Below are 17,275 nucleotides of genomic sequence, written 5' to 3'. Positions count from 1 at the left end.
CAGGATGATACGACGTTGAGTTGCTCGAGTGAAGTGGTAAGGTATTGATTGACTATCTTTACTCTTCTTGAATGATGCTTAGATACAGTAGCGACATTTCAGTGTTGACGAGATGTGTTTATGACTTGATCAAAAACACATGATTTCCGGGTGTTTGCCGAACTCTCATCCCGCATGAAGACCAACCGCGTTTCGTCAATACTGTCAACGTGACGGTGAGTTACAAAACGAACACAGGTGTGCTCGGGGATTTAAGCTGTTGGCCGAAATAGCATGGTCGGAGGCTCAGCAAAGACACCAACCACAACGCTAACCGTACGCGATTTGTCGTAGCACAGCCTCTCAGCGTTAGGCGTACAGCACTTAGAGTTCGGTGCTCTTCCCTAACTCCCCGCCCTCCCCTTTCAACTACACCGGGGACTTGATCATCTTTCTCTCTAAATCCCCGCCTCCACCAGTCTCTGCCCTATCGTGCCGCACAACTTGTAAGCTGTATGAAGACTTTCCTCGGGAAATGGAGAACAGCACTCCCGGGCCAACAGGCGCGTCGACTCGGAAGCGGAAGCGTATCCCGATTGCTTGCAGCTCCTGCCGTGCTCGGAAGTCGAGGGTGAGTGCGAGATTCTCAGACTACCACGCTGGTGGGAGCCAGTATTGGCAGTTTTCGCCTGAACGGGATTTTTCCGCCCAGCAGGTGCCACTGGCTGTCCAAGAAGACTAATCAGAATACACTCTCGAAAAGTGCGATGGTGTTAGGCCTCAGTGCTCCGCTTGCGTCGAACAAGGTATCGAATGTATCTACGCAGCCAACTCTGGTGGGAGCAATGCGCTGGTACCGAAACAGTATGTTTAGTGGAACTTTATGCAGAGTCTTTCAAGACTTATCTTACTCTGTGAATAGATATCTCGAACAAGTTGAACACCGCTTAGCCGATGTCGAAGAAGAAATCAGTCGGCTGAAAAGACTTATACCCGCCTCGTTTCTACAAGGAAAGCAACACGTCCTCTTTCCACGTAGTGTTTCTGGCCGTACCGACGACATTTCGGAAGTCAACTATCCCGAGGAGTCACTGAATGTTGAGGATGGAAGCGTCACGCAGGGGATCACCCCCGACGCGACAGACGGTGTTGGTACTATTGAATTTACCACAGACGAGTCTTGGGCGTATTTCGGTATGACACAATAAACTAGGCTTCACGGCCATGGGCCTCGATGTTCCCTTTATACCTGCTGATTCCATCATCAATCATTCAGGGCCGTCATCCAATATTGCCTTCACGAGAATTATTCGCCGCACGCTCGACCACTTATTGAATAAGACCCAAAAAGATGAGCGCGGAGATGCATCCTCGACACCTGCAAAACATGCACAACAACACATCCTGGCTGTCTCGAGATCTCAGTCACCAGTCACTGATTCCTTCGACTCAAGGAAACTCGAAAAGCCATCCGAGGCATTGCGTTTGCCACCCGAAGAAGAGGTCATCAATCTTGTGCGCCAATTCTTCCGTGACACAGGTCTCCTATTTCCTTATATACACGAAGAAAGTTTCTGGAAAACGTACGCTCAGTACCGAGAAACGGGCATGCAAAATGCGAAAACCGCTTGGCTTGCACTATTGCACATGGTTTTGGCCATGGCAACGAGTACCATGAACGCTACAGGTGTCGGTTTGAGCGATCGACAGGCAATTTCAGATGTTCATTACCGGCGCGCCAAAGCCCTCTCTATGACTGAGATGATGACAGGGGCCAACGTAGAAGCAGGTACTGCTGCAGTCCCTTCCCTTCCGTCTTCAGTATCTGCTATATCTCCCCAGTACGTGCTAGTTCCCTTAGCTGACCTCAAATCTCTCAAGTCCAGGCCATGCTCCTGATGTCACAGTACCTTCAAGGCAGCCAACGGTCTATACAGACATGGGCAATACACGGGCTCGCTGTGAAAGCTGCACTCGAGTTAGGGTTTCATTCCGAATTGGCTCTTCAAAGATTCGAACCACTCGAGAGAGAAATAAGAATACGCACTTGGTATGGATGTGTCGTACTCGATAGGCAAGTAGCATATTCGGTGGATCTAGAAGCCCGTCGAAGGAACTATGTCTAACAAGATCACTATCGGGATATAGAACACTGAGTATGACCTTCGGCCGGCCGCCCATTATTCCGCAAAACTATATTCGAACACCGTTGCCAAGACATTTCATTTCCCATCAAAGAACTTCCGATATCTCGAGATGGTCTAACGAGGAAGAGAGCACTATGTTTTGGAATGCATCAATGTTTGACTACCACAAAGCCTCCCCTTGCCTAATGTTGACTAATAACTGTCTACCTAGCACGCTTTACGGTGTGACCGCCGCCGTGATTGACGATCTATACGAAAGCAATATCGGGTCAATATCTGCCATTCCGTTAACAAACACAGTGGCTAGTGTGATACAGATTGGACAGAAATTGGCTGATTGGCAGGCATCTTTACCTCTATCGATGCAACTTGTAGAGCCGAGTGAAGTCGCCAGCCCTGAGGGGAAGTTGATGTTACTGAAGTTCCGAGTGATACTGACACTTCGGTATCATAATTTGCAACTCCTGTCGCATCGCCCAATACTAGACCGCTGTCTACAATCATTCGATGGAAGCCCTCAGTCTCTTCAGGAAGCAGCCACGCTGCAACAGGCGTGGCATCTTAGTAGAACAGTATGCCTGCGGTCGGCGGAAGCTATCATTCGCTTAGTTGAAGCCTGCAAACTTGCGAATGATGTCCAGCCTACCGTTTCATTCCTTGGAGCATGGTGGTTTAGCCTGTACTTCAGTAAGTTTGGCCTGCTACCTGGAAGGATGCCAGCTAATCTCACAAAAGCCTTCAATGCCTCTTTGACTATTGTTGCGACAAAGCTGGTCGAAGATAGCTATGGGTCTATGCCTTTTGATCAAGGATATACAAATACCGCTATACGGCTTGACGATATTCTAAAGAGTGCAGTCAGTTGCATTGCGCGATTGGATATCCAGAACCCCATGGTAGAGAAGTGCGCAAAGTTCACTGCGACCTTGATCTTCATGATTCAAAGCTTGCAAATGAGTACGTGATCGAATTTGTTTACAATATATTCCTACAGAGACTAACCTCAGCAAAGCTCCGGGTCGGGACGATATCGCTCATGAAGTGGGAGGGATGGGGCCAAGCCACGCAATTCCCTCGAATGGAGGTGAGAACGCGCAAAGCACGCATATATCGGCGAATAGCGGAATGGACGACGCCTTTTCTACCCTGATGAACTATCTCCCACCCAACTTCAACGATTTCCCCAACACTGGTGCAAACTTCTCCATGTCTGAGTTGATGGATGATTTTGCTACAGGGGACTTATTTTGGTAGGCGCTAGACACTTGATTTTGGTCACTACATGTAGGAATAAGTGAACTGTTGTTGTATAATCGAAGCTGCCCAACTTATAATTTTCCAGGGCTGAATAAGAGTCTTTGCTCCTGACGGAAAGTTATCTTAGTGGAGGGTTTAGGAGGCATGCTTCGAGAATACATCTTGCATCTAAATTTCGTCGATACAGATATGGACAGGTACCATCTCCTTGGAACAATTCAACGAACAGCTTGTCATCCACTATCTTAACTGTTACGACCTTCTGCAAGGTATCCCATGATGGTCTGCAAGATGAAACGCCATGTAACATATCCTTCTCATTGGTTCCAACATTAAACTTTCAAACTTTCTCAGTCTAGCTGATCGACCAGATCTTTCCACAATCTATTGGAACCTGCAATCATATCGATATCAATATTCTTACGCCTCACTCTCCTGTTTCCATTTCTCCAACATCCTATCCTCGGCGTCGTATCCATAAGCCCACGATTGAGTGAGGGGGTCGGACCACTGATTTGGGCTGCTCGCAAACTTGCGTCCCTCAACTTCGGGACGCATCGCCTCATCTCGAGCCTTCTGTTCGGGGCCATCCTTAAAATGCCATAGCAGGGCATTCACCATGCTGGCCTCCTGCATCATTGAGGTGCGTGATTTCCTTTCTCCCTGGAACACTTGAAGCGCAAGACCGAGCTGTTCACGATTCTGAATATTGTTGAGGGCCACAGCCAGAGCGGCACCGTCTTCAACCGCCATGGCTGCCCCCTGCGACATGTAGGGGAGCATTGCATGGGCTGCATCGCCGAGGATAACAAGACGCTCGGAATCCGCGACCCAATTATCCAACGGGACGCCAGCCATCAAGGGCCACTTGATTGTGGTGTCAATCAGTTCGATGATCTTGGTGAGCCTACGATATGTCAATAAGTTGAGCAAATATATTTTGAAAACAAACGGGCACTGGGGTCATACTGTGAGTCCCAACCCCGGAATTCTGCTCTCATCTCTCCCAGAATTTCGGCTTGTGTCTTTTGTTCCCACGTTGAAGGATCCCTCGAGTCCCTGTGAGATAGCACCATGTTGAAGGATTCGCCGGCAGCAATAGTGTAAGTCATGACGTGACGATCTTCGCCAATCCTATGGAGCATGTTAGACCGCCATCTCTGACATACTTGGTCGTATATGAACTCACCAGACGTGCAATCCAGGCTTCTCAAGGATCCAGGCAATTTCTGGAATCTTTCTCATCTTACTGACATCTACTGTGGCTCGGTAGACTGCAAAGCCAGTGTAGTTCGTTGCCCCAACTTGGTTGGAGGGAAGCAGACTTCTAGCTACCGACTTGACGCCTACGTCGCAAGGGGATATTAGCCGAGATCAAGACCGCATCTTATAACATGAAGGAGGTGCTCACCATCGGCAGCAACAATGAGATCAGCTGAAAAAGTCTCGCCGCTAGCCAGAGTCGCACTTGGTAGGTGAGGGTTATAGCCAGCGACCCTGCTATCCAAGCGAACCGCAACCCCAAGGTCCTTGGCCCGCTGATAGAGAGCAGAGTGGAGGTGAGCACGATGTGCGACGTAGTATGGTGCCCCGCAGAGCTCGATAAATGTTTCAGAGAGATCAGTAAAGCCAATACGATGGCCATTCTCCCAGCGACGGAACGAGATGCCGTCAGGCCGTACTGCCTGCTCTGCCATGATATCCATCACCCCCCATCTTTGAAGGAGCTTGCTGGAGTTTGGCGGAATCTGGATGCCGGCGCCAACCTATAATTAGTGGTCAGATGGCCCAAGAGGCTCCGATTGACATCGTATGGATGGGTTTCAGGCAAGCTTACCTCTGATAATTGAGCGGCCTGTTCCAAGACAGTAACATGATGGCCACTTCTCGCCAGAGCAACTGCGGTTGCAAGCCCGCCAAGACCAGCTCCGACAATGAGGATATCAAGAGCAATCAGCGTTGATGGGTTGCTCTCTGATATCTTCCCATCCTTTTCGAAGTTCAGGCCTCGAAGAAAGTTGAGGCTATTGGAGGGATAAGACGTGGAAAGTGGCTTACGATGGCCAGCTAGCCCGTTATGCTGTTTACTGTGCAACTCATCGCCGACGTGACCTTTTGTCCGCTCATTCTCGTTCTGTGACTTGTGAGACCGAACGAATAGGTCCTGCGAGACAGGCTGAATTACTTTGGTAGCAGCGGGCATTTTGGAAAAAGTTGAAATGGAGGGAATGTGGAGTCGGAGACTAGATAGAAAGATCGTCTACAACTTGAAGCGTCACCGTGTTACCTCATTGGGAATTTGTGATCGAATCCTGGGTTCATATGAAAGAGGTCCTTCATTGTTTCGCGGCTACCAGACCTGGTAACGGATGCATCCCGTGCCCATTGCCGTGGATTGAGCGTCGTGAACACCCTGGTAAACTAAGCCTTAACTCCCCGGATCCCCGCATTCAGTGACTCCCCACAACCTCCGCGCGGTAGCGATGCCCTGTCGAGAGGCCGTCGGAATCGTCCCGCAAGTCGGATGCATTATCCCAAGGTCAATTTGGACGGCCTGCGATGTGTATTGCGAAGCGGGGAGATGTCAATATCCCCGATTCCATGCCGTTATTAAGCGGCTTGTGTGACGGCAGTCATCACTGCCAACAGTCGAAGGGCCTGCGGGGTGGCGTGATATCGTGGTGACAAAAGCAAGATGATATTCAGTTCATACATTGACAAAGTTTCCTAAAGTACTTCTACACTACCGTTACTCACGTTGTCTACTCGCCAAACCACCATAATGTTGGTATCGTGGCAGAGACTCATTCGTTTTGCTGCAAGCGATGGGCGAATCCTCCGAGGAGAGCCCATCCTCCCTCATGAGGGATTCGACCTGGGAAACACTACCGAGGAGACAAGTTTGAAGGCAAAAGTTATTGAGGGCTCTGACATATATGACACCTCAGGGAAGACCAAGGTCACCGATGAGATTGTTGTAGTGAAGAAGCTTCTCGGCCCTTTAGCGCAAGAGGATGTGCCTATTCTCCGATGTGTAGGGCTGAACTATGCAACGCACAGTAAGTCAAACGCACTGCATGATAAGCTAGATACTAACCACGTTCTCAGTCAGAGAGGCCGGCCGCAAGCCGCCGCCGTTCCCTTTCATCTTTTTCAAACCCAACACAACTGTTCTGGACCATGACGCAGATGTGATCATTCCAAAGATCTGCCAGGATGACCAGGCCGACTACGAAGGCGAGTTATGTCTTGTTATCGGAAAAGACGCCAAGGATGTATCTGTGTCAGATGCGCTGAATTATGTTGCTGCGTACACTTGTGGCAACGACATCTCATCAAGGAAACTCCAACGTGATGCTGCGTTTGCAGGGAACGTGCCACAGTGGGGGTTCTCCAAGGGATTTGACACATTTGCACCTTTGGGACCCTGTCTCGTTCGACCTGATCTTGTTGGGGACCCCAAATCGCTTCACCTTGAGACAAAGGTTGATGGCGAAGTGAGGCAAACTGAGGGCGTTGATGATCTTCTGTTCGATTGTGCCTACATTATTTCCTATCTATCCTCTGGGACTACACTGCAGAAGGGCTCGGTCATTATGACGGGTACACCAGGAGGTAAGAATCCAGCACGCACCCGTTGATCGTTCCTTGTACTGACTTAAGGGCATGGAAAGGCGTTGGCGCGGGTTTCAAGCCCCCAAAATGGCTTGCTCCTGGAAACAAGATGGAAGTCACTATCACCAATATCGGGACGCTAAAGAACGGCGTCAAGTTCGCATAGATCTCGCAAGGTTTAGCTTGGAAATGGGCTGATTGAAGGCGGAGAGGCAGGATAAGTTTCTCATTAAACTCGAGGTTGCTGCTATTCGTCCGAATGAGGGGCTTTTCCTGTCTTTAGAGTAGCTCACAAGTTAACAGTGCTACTGTTCCACAAACATTGATGGCCCGACAGATTCACGCAAGCTCTCATTGCCAAAGAGCCAGCTCCAAATGGCCTGAATCCCGCGCTAGTCGGGCTATTTCTTAGCGAGTGGCGGGTAAGACCTAGCCTGTCAGCTTGCCCAGGCAGCTACTTTAAAGATGTTTCGCAGCGTGAATGATCAAACCGTGCTTGGGTGATCTACGCCAACTTGGGGTAGTGCTTATGACACAAATTCACACTTAGGCGCCCCTTCGTGGCGGTGACAATGCGAGCATTTTCATGGGCTTCCGGATCTAAAAAAGGGAAGAGACCGCCCCGGAACATGGAACTTTACGGAGAGGCTGAGGAGCTCGATCTTGGTACACCGATAAGCTCGCAGGACAACACCCGAGACGCCCACATTTCGCATGCGTGACAGCGGCACAGCGGCAGGCAAACCTTCGTGATGGATTCAAGAGGGCAGGATGACGAGACGCGCCAAGTACGGCGGAAACCAGTCCCCTCGTACGTTCCGCCGCTTGGGTACGACGAGGCCCTGCTGCTCTCATCTGCGCATACCCACGTCTACGATTGGGAACAGGAGCTTGAGTCCACGGCACGCCCTTCCGACGAACCTCGAAGCACGGAGATTGGAAGAGATCTACCCTCCAAGTCAACCTTTGCGAGCGGCGAGACGGAATACGAGCTGGTGAAGACATCGAGCGCCGAGAAGACGAGGAACAACACAAGGCGGTCTCCGCGACGTCGATGGCAGATCCTGAAAGGGTGGTGGCCAGAGATCATATGGTGCTTGATCAGCGTTGTATGCATCATCGTTCTCGTCTCGGTGCTCAGGTCGTACGACAATCAGCCACTGCCGAACTGGCCCCTTGGTCTGACGCTCAACACCGTCGTGGCCTTCATCTCTACATTCTGTCGCACGTCGTTCGTTCTCCCAGTCGTCGAAAGTCTATCGCAGTACAAATGGAACTGGTACAAGTCGCCGAGGCCATTGGGTGATTTTGCGGTCTTTGACGAAGCCAGCCGCGGGCCGTGGGGCAGCTTGAAGCTGCTGCTTAGGACGAAGGGCCGGTACGTGAATCACCTCAAGCCAAGCAGGTGCGATTCGGCAGCAGAGAGTTGACAAGTTGAGATGATACAGGCTGGTCGGAATTCTCTCAGCCGTCATACTGGTTTCTGGGATTGCGACCTCAACGCTGACACAATCCGTTGTCACTTACCCTACTCGTCAGATTGCGATTCCCGGAAACGAGACCGCACTTACACGAAGGAACAATGAGTACTTCTGGGCGACTGCCAACGGACCTTCTCGAAGTTCGTCATCTAGCCCAATTAATACATATATTTTCAAAGTTGACCTTTTTGCAGGAGATATCATGTTCCCGATCAACCAGATTATTCCTCGAAGTCTTTACACCCCACCTAACGAGGTAATGCCCTATTATCAAGCCAGTTGCCGATCGAACAACTGCACCTGGGACGACTTCACCTCACTTGCCGTATGCGTTGACATGAAGAGTAGGAGCATTGCCACTCTACTTTTCCCCTTGTTCGTAAACTAACTTCTTTCAGATGTCACAGACCTTCTCGAGACTGATGGCGACCCCATCGAAATGGGCACGAACTCCTCGCTTCCTAACGGCTTGAAGTTACAGAGAAGCTATGGGTATGGCAATTTGAACATCTCCAGCGGCCCGAGTCTAGCATTCAACGGTACCGACGCCATGGGAGCCAAGATATGGAACTTCTTCGTGATTAACGGTCCCCGGCTACGAGCCACTGAGATCATGCTGCACTGGTGTGTGAACACATACAGGGTTATAGTTTAGGACAACCTCCTCGTCACGCAAAAGGTCACTTCCTACACGAATCCGCAGACGGGAGAGGTCCTTGTGGAGACTTATAACATGACTAGCAACGTGACATACTTGACATCTCCAGACAACCCGGGCAAGAAGTATGTGGCCGACGGGATGGGACCTGCTGAGATTGCTGCTATTCTCGACTCGACTCTATCGGGGACCTACATTGACGGTGGTACATACATGTTTCAGAACGGGACCCAAATCTATGGGACAGCTTTATCGCGAGCTGCAATCGGCATCAATGAGACAACCGAGTCTCAGAAGCTGGATGACGCCCTGTTTACAACGCTTCGCAACCTTACTGAGAACATTGCCAGTGGCCTCACGAATGCGTAAGTACTCGGGGAATCTTGCGTTTCTGTTGAGCGTACATGAATACGAGCTGACGCCGTGAAGTCTCTTGGTCAGTAACGTCAGCGGGACTGCGTGGCAGGAGGAGAGATTCGTCTCGATCCGGTGGCCTTGGTTGACGCTACTGGCGGCTCAGGTCGGACTCTCGATTCTGACCTTGGCCATCATCATGGTGGAGACTGCTAGTCTAGACATTGAGATTGTCAAGGGCTCGCCTCTCCCGGCACTCTTGGCAGTGCACCCAGATGAGAAGAGTGTGCTACTAGGGGATCATGTCGAGGAAACACCCAACAAGGATAGCAGGCTACCGCACCTGAGGGCATCAGGTATTACCGGAGGGCTACGGAGAGACGGAGAGGACTGGGTTCTTCAGAGCATCAAAAGATAGTGAACATGACTTGACATGACGAGTTTATGAAAATCCATTCTCTTGGCCACTCTGTCTCTCGTCTTAGCAATCTACAACTCTCGATGTCCGTAACTCATATGCCGCAGCTCGGAGTCCTTGATTCGCCACACCCATATTCTCCTAACGTCACACACTGCGGCTGGTTTCAAGGCGCTTACGCCTTGAAAAGCCTCCGAGAGCCTTTGGGATTCATCATAACACCTGCATCATCGCAGTTGTCTCCGCCTCGGACAACAACATTCCAACTATCCTTGTGGAAAGCCTGACCGCTGACAGTCATACCTTGCCCTTGATTGGCATCCAGCTTGTCCTTGCACTTTGACAAGACGCGCTGAGCGCCGTCGGCAATGTCGCCAAACGAATCTATCTGCTTGGTGCTCTTGGCCTGCATCGAACAAACGTATCAGACACTTCACCATGCTAGGCCAACCCTAACAAGGTCCTCAAAGAAGGGGAAAGCAAGATACTCACATCATTGCACCACCAGATAGCGGTGCCGTTCCGACAGCTAACCCGTCCGCAGTTCGCAGGCCCGGCCCCGTTCTCAGGCTTCCCCTGAACGGTCCTCAGTTCATCGATACTGACATGTGCAGCCGTTCTGTTGCCTTCCCTGAAGTTGTGGCACAGTGTTTGGTCATTATCCTCAAAGGTGGCCCGCTTCCCGATAGCCGGCATGGCAATCTTGCCAAACTTGTCGTCAATGTCGAAGCTCGGGTGCATGTCGCGCATCTGGGTCGCTACTTCTTCGACCGTGCCTCGAAAGGAGAGCGTCTCGCCGCTGCCGTCGGGCGAAGGGACTTCCCATCGTGGGATGAAGATGCCGTAGCCCGGGATGGGCGCGCCGGGGCTTGGGGCGTCTTGGCCAAAGGCCCATGCCTATCGAGAGAGTGTTAGTCGTTGTATTCCAGATACACGCACAATGAGTCGTACCACGGTGACCAGGACGGCCCATGGGAACGAGACGGACAGTGAGATCAACATGCTGTATGCGATGGAGCTGGTCAGGAGGAGACAAGTTTGCCCCAAACTGACTATCTAACGCGGGGCGCATATCTCTGAAGTTGGGAGGATCAACGTCGTTGTTTCGAAGAGGGGTAGCGTTAAGGTCAGGGGCTGGTCGTTGCTCACGTCGTCTTGATTGTTTGGGCAACATCATCAGACGAGGTTAAATTCGATAACCAGTAATGCTCTGCCGAACCACCACCTGCTGGTCCGCGACTGACAACTTGGAAGCCGACTCACGGGAAACTAATTCAACCGATACCGCAAACTGCAGTCTACTAAAAGCCAAGAAGAAGAGCGAGCAACCTTCACGGACGGCTTCATGAGCAGAGAGGCAGCAATCCGTAGAGCCATAAAGCTATCATGAGATGATGAAAACACTACCGAGTTCGGCAGGCGGAATACAACCCGACGAAACGAGAAACACAGTAAAAGTATTATTTCCATCGCCCTTGAAGCGCCGGCGGCGAAACCGAGCCCTGCCGTCCGATTAAACTCAAAGTTGCCGTTTCGTCTCCCCAAGGAGCAGCGATGCCCAGGTATCGAGTTTCCGAGAGCCTCCATCATCACTAAAGCCAGAATCGGCGAAAGAGTGTCGTCCAGTACCAACGCGCCACATAGATGTGAGCTTACTGTACTGATGGGTATAGATGCGCATGCAGTGCAATCGCTGGTATCGACGAGCTGGCTGGCTGTCGCATGGCTAGCTATCACATGTAAATGTGTCGTGGCATCAAACGCGATCGAATCACGGCAGCATAAGGTAGCTATCATTCGGGTGGGATAACCTGTCCTACATCAATTGATGCCGAGCAGAGGTAACCGCCGAAGCAGCCAGTAAGATGGATACGAGTAATCTCATCTCACCAGGTTGACAAAGAAAAAGGCTAGCTATATATGACAGTGACACGAAAGAAAAGGCTATTCTAGTACAGTAGAATTGCAGTATCTAGGACGACAGCTGTTGCCGCTCGTAGGCTAAAGCAGAAGTACCACGGCCGGATGAAAAGGAACCGGGTAAAAAGGGGGTATCGGAATGTCGCGGAACTCAGTTGTAGTGTAGGCGCGCGCGCGCGCGCGCTCTCATCATGCATATGCTCTTCGTGAAAAAAGAATTCATCATCAGTAATGGCAAAAAGGGGAGAAGACCATCCGCGCGCCTCTCATAGGTCGCTCACAAACCCCTCAACCGTCTCGTCGACGGTCGCCAATCCGCCCGTGGTAGTGCCGTAGCCCCTCTCCTTCTTCTTCCCCTTCTTTGGTAGTAGCGGCGTCTGGTTCGTCGTAGATGTTGTTGTCCTCTGCCGGTCTTCGCTGTACCACTGGAACACGGCACACAGGAAGCCAATGAAGAAGAGGAACCTAGCGAAACCCAATTCGTTAGTCCATCATGTCGGTTCTGGTGTTGAGCCAAGCCAAGGCCAAAACTACATGCATCCCTACATGTAGGTATCCCTTTTCTCCCAACGAACGGACTGATCCGGACCAGCCAGAGATATTGTCGTAAAGCGACACGTGATGGGATAAGAGAATGACAGAAAAAGTAAAGAAAAAGAAAGACAAAAAAAAAGGGCAACGAATTACTCACCACATCTTGACAGCCAACCCGACGACGACCCGCACCCCCTTCTTCTCCAACCTGTCGCCGTTCTCCCCCTGCCCCTCCTCAACACCACTCACACCAGCGCACACTACGACGGCGCAAAACGTGGCCAGCACCAGACCGGCCGCCTGGAACCCCAAATCCCCAAGCCTGTTCAGACAGCCGACCCCGCGTAGCAGGGCCGCCGAGAGGGAGACGCTGAGGAGGATCATCAGGGCAGGCGACGCGAACTGGGATAACCTGCGGGTGCCGTCATCGTTAGCTATGCCTGATTTGTTTGTATGACACGAGATCAAGACTCCATCGAGATCCAACCCTCCCTGGGTGACAGGTACTCGATGCTCCTCGAATGATGCTCGATGCTTCGTGGGGAGAATGAGAATGGAGAAAAGGAAGAAGAAGAGAGAATACTCACCAGTTCCAAATCGCAAAATCACCGCCGGCATTGTAGACCATGTAAATGATCCAGCCCTCAACGCCACCAACGACACACAACTCCAACCCCATCAGAATCCACCACGCAACGGCCTCCAATCCACCTCGCGCAGCCATCGCACCGTTCTCCCCGTCACTCGACCGCGAGCTCGAACTCCCCGCGCTCCCCCGACGTCCCCGTCCCGAGGAACGCTGCTGCTGGTGGTAGTGGTGGTGGCCCAGGTTCCCCAACATTCTCTTCCCCTCCCCTGCTGCTGCTGCTGCTGCTTCTCTTGCACCCAGACCCGCCTGCGCTTCAACGTCATACTCGACGACTGTTACCAGCGGATGGTGAAGATGTTTCCACGCCGTCTTTTCGTCTCGTTGCTGCTGTTGATGCTGCTTTGGCACGCGCTGCTGCTGTAGATGTTGCCGTAGCTGCTGTTGCGGGCTTCCTGCCCGGGTGACGATGGCCATCAAGGCGAGGCGAGATGCGGCTTCCATCGGGATCGGTATCGCGACCGTGGATGCGTAGTATGTGGGCGTAGACGTAGGCTGATGAGCTCAATCCGGTTCGATTGTGCCGAGGTTAACAGCGTTGGGATACGCAGTGTAGACATGCGAGTTGCCCGCCGTTTCCAACTACCCTGTAGATTTTGGAGTTTTGGAGGAGTGATCGGTAATTAGATGGAGTATAGGTGCTCGATAATACTCAACGACGGGTTTGCGTAAAGTCGGCGACGAGCGGATAACTGCAACAGGATGTAGAAGAAGCAGAGGTAGAATCAGAAGCACAACCCGACGAGGAGAATATGTGTAAGAAACTCAGTTCAACACAGTTGAGTGATGAAGAAGAAAAGAGAGAAGCTTGAATTGGGTGTGGACAAACCAAGGAACAACACGTTGACAAATTCCAACCCCCAAGAAACTTTAGGCATCACGGAATTATGTGCGTGAACCCCTTAATTAGATACTTGGTGTCATTGGGCTGTGTATCCCTTTTTCTTGTGTTTTTCAGCTGGCTCCTCCTGTCTCTCGCACAAGTCTACCAGCCTATCTACCAGCTACTTACCTACAGTTCTACACAAGTCTACGGATACTTACCCAGCATTGCCTAGGCCCTAGGTACCGGTACTATCTCTCTCTCTCCCTTTCAAAGGTTTGTGTGGCCTCCCTTTCTTCCGACATGCGACGGACCACCTGACCCCGTCACCATTCCCGTCCGCGTCGCACCTGAGCCCTCCATCTCACATCATCCATCCACCCCCCGTGCCGTGCCCCCTCAGCCCTTTTCCCCTTCATCCCTACCTATTCACTGCCTACCTAATGAGGCACCTCTTACACTATTCTTACCTATTTATTTCTGCCCTGCCCCTCCACCCCCCCAAGGCCTGGACCTCCCACCAGTCAGGTACTAGGCAAAGTTGCCCTTCTCGGACCCCCCGCAGCAAAGGCCCGTTACCCCGGACCCGCAAGACCCCGTGTCTCGATGCCCAGCTCGCCTGCGCACCACTCATCGTCGTTCGCCCTCTTTGGACTCTTCTCGTTCCCGCCAGTCCAGCCGACACCACGCGCATATTCACCTATCCAGTGACCACTGACCAGTACGGATAACCTAACCATCCCAAGGCAGAGTGATGGACAAACACATAACACACACTTCATCACGCATATTTGTGGTCACACCCGTGCGCAAGCAGCAAGGTACCTTGCCCATAGGAAGCACATCCGCCTTCCCATCAAACCAAACCACATGTCAAAGCCAAAAAGAGTGAGTGAGTGAGTGACTTGCTGCAGCCTGCGGCCTGCCATGCCTGGTAGACTTGCAAACACATACACACACACACACACACACATACATACAACACGTGTGTGTTTTCTGTCTCATCACCCCAAATCATACATCAAGTACTCTTCTTCCCTTGTCGAATCATGAATAATCTACAGCCGACAAACGCCGCGTCCATGCCCAACCCCTCCCGTGCAGTATGCCGTACCGTACCGTACCGTACCGCACCGTATAGTACCTTGCCGTCCCAATCAGGAATCAATAGTAACTAAGACTCATTCGTAATTCTGAGCCAACCCGGGGGACGTCGTCGTCCATTTACTCCAAACTCATTCTGGCCTCATCGCCGATTCCCCATTGCCCACCCTCCTTACCCTGTAAAGCGAGGTTCAACTTGAGTCCCAGCGCCGCAGCTTCCTCTTCGCTCTTGGCCTCGCTCGCCCTACGACTGCGGTCCTGCTCCTTGTCGGCTTTGCTGGCGACGCTCTTATCCGTCACCTTTCGTCGTAATGACGGCGCTTTGAAAAATGATCGTCCGCCCGAGCTCGTCGAGAGAGTGGAAGCCGTGTCGTCCTTTTCTCTTTCCAGGTCCTTATCTGATAGGGTCAGGTCTTGCGCCGAGTGTGTAGGGGAAACCATCTTTTCTTCGAGCGTGCTGTACCTCTGCGTCGTCAAGGCGGGACCCGGGGGACCTGTTGTGGGCGAGCCCGGCCGGGCAGAGCTCGGTGCTTGTGAGGCGTCCAGTTCGTGTGCCATTTCGTCCTCCGAAACCTCCACCAGCTCGGCGTCGCGGTACCACTTTCTCCGCCGTGTCCAACGCCCCCATCCGTCCGAGCCGCGGCGTCCGTTTTGCCACTGACCGGCATGTGTTAGTCACATCACATACACTCCAGCACTCACTCAGCTACAATAGTCGGAGCTCGCTCACCTTGTTGTCGTAGTAGATCCATCCATTCTTCCCAGGTTCCCCGTCATAGTCAATGGGCTCAGTTCCGTCGTCTGGGACCCCGTCAACCCTCCACTTGCTCCTGTCAACCCACCGCCAGCGCATGTTACTACCATCCTCCACCTCGGGCAGCTCAAACGTGTCTCGTGACGGCACAGGGTTATTATGTTCATCAGTCCATGCCGACCGTTCGTAGGCAAACATGCTCTGTGTCCAACCTAAGCCCACCCATCGTCGCTGGTTCTCGTATATAATAAAGGTGAACTTGACACCTGCATCCTTGCTCGTGGCATTGTTGCCATGCCTGTGGGACTGCTTGCGCAGCGCCTTGGTGAGCTCCGATGCTGCCGGCTTGGCCTGCACTTTGCCATTCTGTGCCGCCGCGGTGATCTGGACAGGAACGGCCTTGACAGGCTTCTCAAACGTTAAGCCCGTGACTAAGGCTGCCGTCCTTCGGATTGTGGCGCTGCGCCATAACAGCGTCCGGGCGACTCGCAGGAATCTAGCATGCCATGTAAGCACCAGGGTGCCGAAAAGCAGAGCCACTCGTCGAGTTGTGATGATGCGTAATGGTGGGAGCGTCAAGGCCATCCAGAAAGGCGTACAGAACAGGATGCGCACGAACAGCGTCGTCAAGGCTGGTCGTGTTGTGGCAGACGTAGGGGTTCGTTGAGTGCTCAGAAAGTCGGTCAATTCGAGAAGCGGCTCCAGCAAGAGGTTACATCGCCCAGTGAACTCCTTCAGTGTCTCGACAATCTCGTCCAGTGTCTTTTGGTGCCTTGTGTTCGTTGCCTCTGATTCGCCTCGTTGGTGACCCTTTGTTGTGTTCGTAGTCGTGCTGCTCTTGGGTGCCGACTTCTGTGCCTTGCCCGCGGCTGCACCTCCTCCGGTGTTCTGCGCGCCGCCAGGGTCCTTGGAAGCTGGCTCTGTCCACCCACTACTGCTCAGCGGACTGAAGCGTCTGCCATACATCCCCAGTATCAATGTCAGGACAACGACGATCGGCCCCGCCATGCGCACAACGACGTCGCCATAGAGGACAATGGCCCAGAAGGATGCCAGCAGGAGGAAGCTCTCCCACGGATCGTCGGTCGTCCATGTCAACAGCCCGGCAAGCTTATTGAGGGGCAGGAGAAAGGGATGCGAGTATGCTAATGCGCGGGTGATCTGTGGCGGCGTGGCTAGGAGGAGGGGAGATTTCTGATGGACGATGATGGTGGACTGGCGGGAGGATCGGCTTGGAGTGGTCGCGGCGAGGGTGACGGGGGAGAAGGTCGCGTAGGTGGGCGGCGCGCCGGAGGGGTTGCCGTCGAAGCCGGAGCCCTGGGAGGGATCGTTTCCGGAGTCGGCATCGGCGCCGCGGTGGGCCTTTGGGGTCGACATGTGGACTAGCCAGGGCGTATCCTGCAGCAGGTGACGGAATGGTTAGCCTGGCTGTGGGTTATGCAAAGAATGGATGCGTAGGTGGGTAGGTAAATGGATGCAGCCGTGGCAAGCCGCCCGTCAGTGAGGCCGGAGGGGGGATGAGGTGTGCAGACTGGATGCCATTTGGGGTGGAATGCGATGCGTGACGAGGTTGGGTGGGAAAGGA

General features: G+C 52.5%; 7 protein-coding genes across 7 annotated transcripts; 3 read left to right on the top strand and 4 right to left on the bottom strand.

Moving 5' to 3' along the window:
- Positions 1 to 514: 514 nt before the first annotated feature.
- Positions 515 to 3,380, top strand: CABS01_07020 (fungal specific transcription factor domain-containing protein; the record flags this gene model as incomplete). Its single annotated transcript, XM_060540384.1, has 7 exons — positions 515 to 610; positions 743 to 843; positions 902 to 1,131; positions 1,193 to 1,820; positions 2,338 to 2,813; positions 2,862 to 3,083; positions 3,139 to 3,380. The coding sequence occupies 7 exons, from the start codon at positions 515 to 517 to the stop codon at positions 3,378 to 3,380; spliced, it is 1,995 nt and encodes a 664-aa protein (XP_060403269.1).
- Positions 3,381 to 3,803: 423 nt separating this feature from the next.
- CABS01_07019 (FAD binding domain-containing protein) lies at positions 3,804 to 5,586 on the bottom strand (the record flags this gene model as incomplete). The annotated part of the gene is made up of 5 exons (XM_060540383.1): positions 3,804 to 4,290; positions 4,353 to 4,517; positions 4,573 to 4,729; positions 4,795 to 5,149; positions 5,221 to 5,586. The coding sequence occupies 5 exons, from the start codon at positions 5,584 to 5,586 to the stop codon at positions 3,804 to 3,806; spliced, it is 1,530 nt and encodes a 509-aa protein (XP_060403268.1).
- Positions 5,587 to 6,165: 579 nt separating this feature from the next.
- CABS01_07018 (uncharacterized protein) lies at positions 6,166 to 7,164 on the top strand (the record flags this gene model as incomplete). The annotated part of the gene is made up of 3 exons (XM_060540382.1): positions 6,166 to 6,442; positions 6,492 to 6,998; positions 7,058 to 7,164. 3 exons carry the CDS (start codon positions 6,166 to 6,168, stop codon positions 7,162 to 7,164), a joined length of 891 nt encoding a protein of 296 aa, XP_060403267.1.
- Positions 7,165 to 7,750: 586 nt separating this feature from the next.
- On the top strand, positions 7,751 to 9,909 carry CABS01_07017 (uncharacterized protein; the record flags this gene model as incomplete). Its single annotated transcript, XM_060540381.1, has 5 exons — positions 7,751 to 8,376; positions 8,447 to 8,823; positions 8,887 to 9,103; positions 9,221 to 9,502; positions 9,567 to 9,909. 5 exons carry the CDS (start codon positions 7,751 to 7,753, stop codon positions 9,907 to 9,909), a joined length of 1,845 nt encoding a protein of 614 aa, XP_060403266.1.
- Positions 9,910 to 10,084: 175 nt separating this feature from the next.
- Positions 10,085 to 10,911, bottom strand: CABS01_07016 (uncharacterized protein; the record flags this gene model as incomplete). The annotated part of the gene is made up of 3 exons (XM_060540380.1): positions 10,085 to 10,315; positions 10,402 to 10,806; positions 10,861 to 10,911. 3 exons carry the CDS (start codon positions 10,909 to 10,911, stop codon positions 10,085 to 10,087), a joined length of 687 nt encoding a protein of 228 aa, XP_060403265.1.
- Positions 10,912 to 12,095: 1,184 nt separating this feature from the next.
- CABS01_07015 (uncharacterized protein) lies at positions 12,096 to 13,453 on the bottom strand (the record flags this gene model as incomplete). Its single annotated transcript, XM_060540379.1, has 3 exons — positions 12,096 to 12,294; positions 12,521 to 12,775; positions 12,951 to 13,453. The coding sequence occupies 3 exons, from the start codon at positions 13,451 to 13,453 to the stop codon at positions 12,096 to 12,098; spliced, it is 957 nt and encodes a 318-aa protein (XP_060403264.1).
- A 1,603-nt stretch (positions 13,454 to 15,056) lies between these two features.
- On the bottom strand, positions 15,057 to 17,067 carry CABS01_07014 (integral peroxisomal membrane peroxin; the record flags this gene model as incomplete). The annotated part of the gene is made up of 2 exons (XM_060540378.1): positions 15,057 to 15,593; positions 15,667 to 17,067. 2 exons carry the CDS (start codon positions 17,065 to 17,067, stop codon positions 15,057 to 15,059), a joined length of 1,938 nt encoding a protein of 645 aa, XP_060403263.1.
- Between the last annotated feature and the right edge of the window lie 208 nt (positions 17,068 to 17,275).

This window comes from Colletotrichum abscissum, assembly GCF_030869225.1.
Source record: "Colletotrichum abscissum strain IMI 504890 chromosome Unknown Scaffold_15.1, whole genome shotgun sequence".
Lineage (NCBI taxonomy): Eukaryota > Fungi > Ascomycota > Sordariomycetes > Glomerellales > Glomerellaceae > Colletotrichum > Colletotrichum abscissum.
Note: the sequence above shows the minus strand (reverse complement) of the source record. Positions and strands in the feature narration are given on the sequence as shown.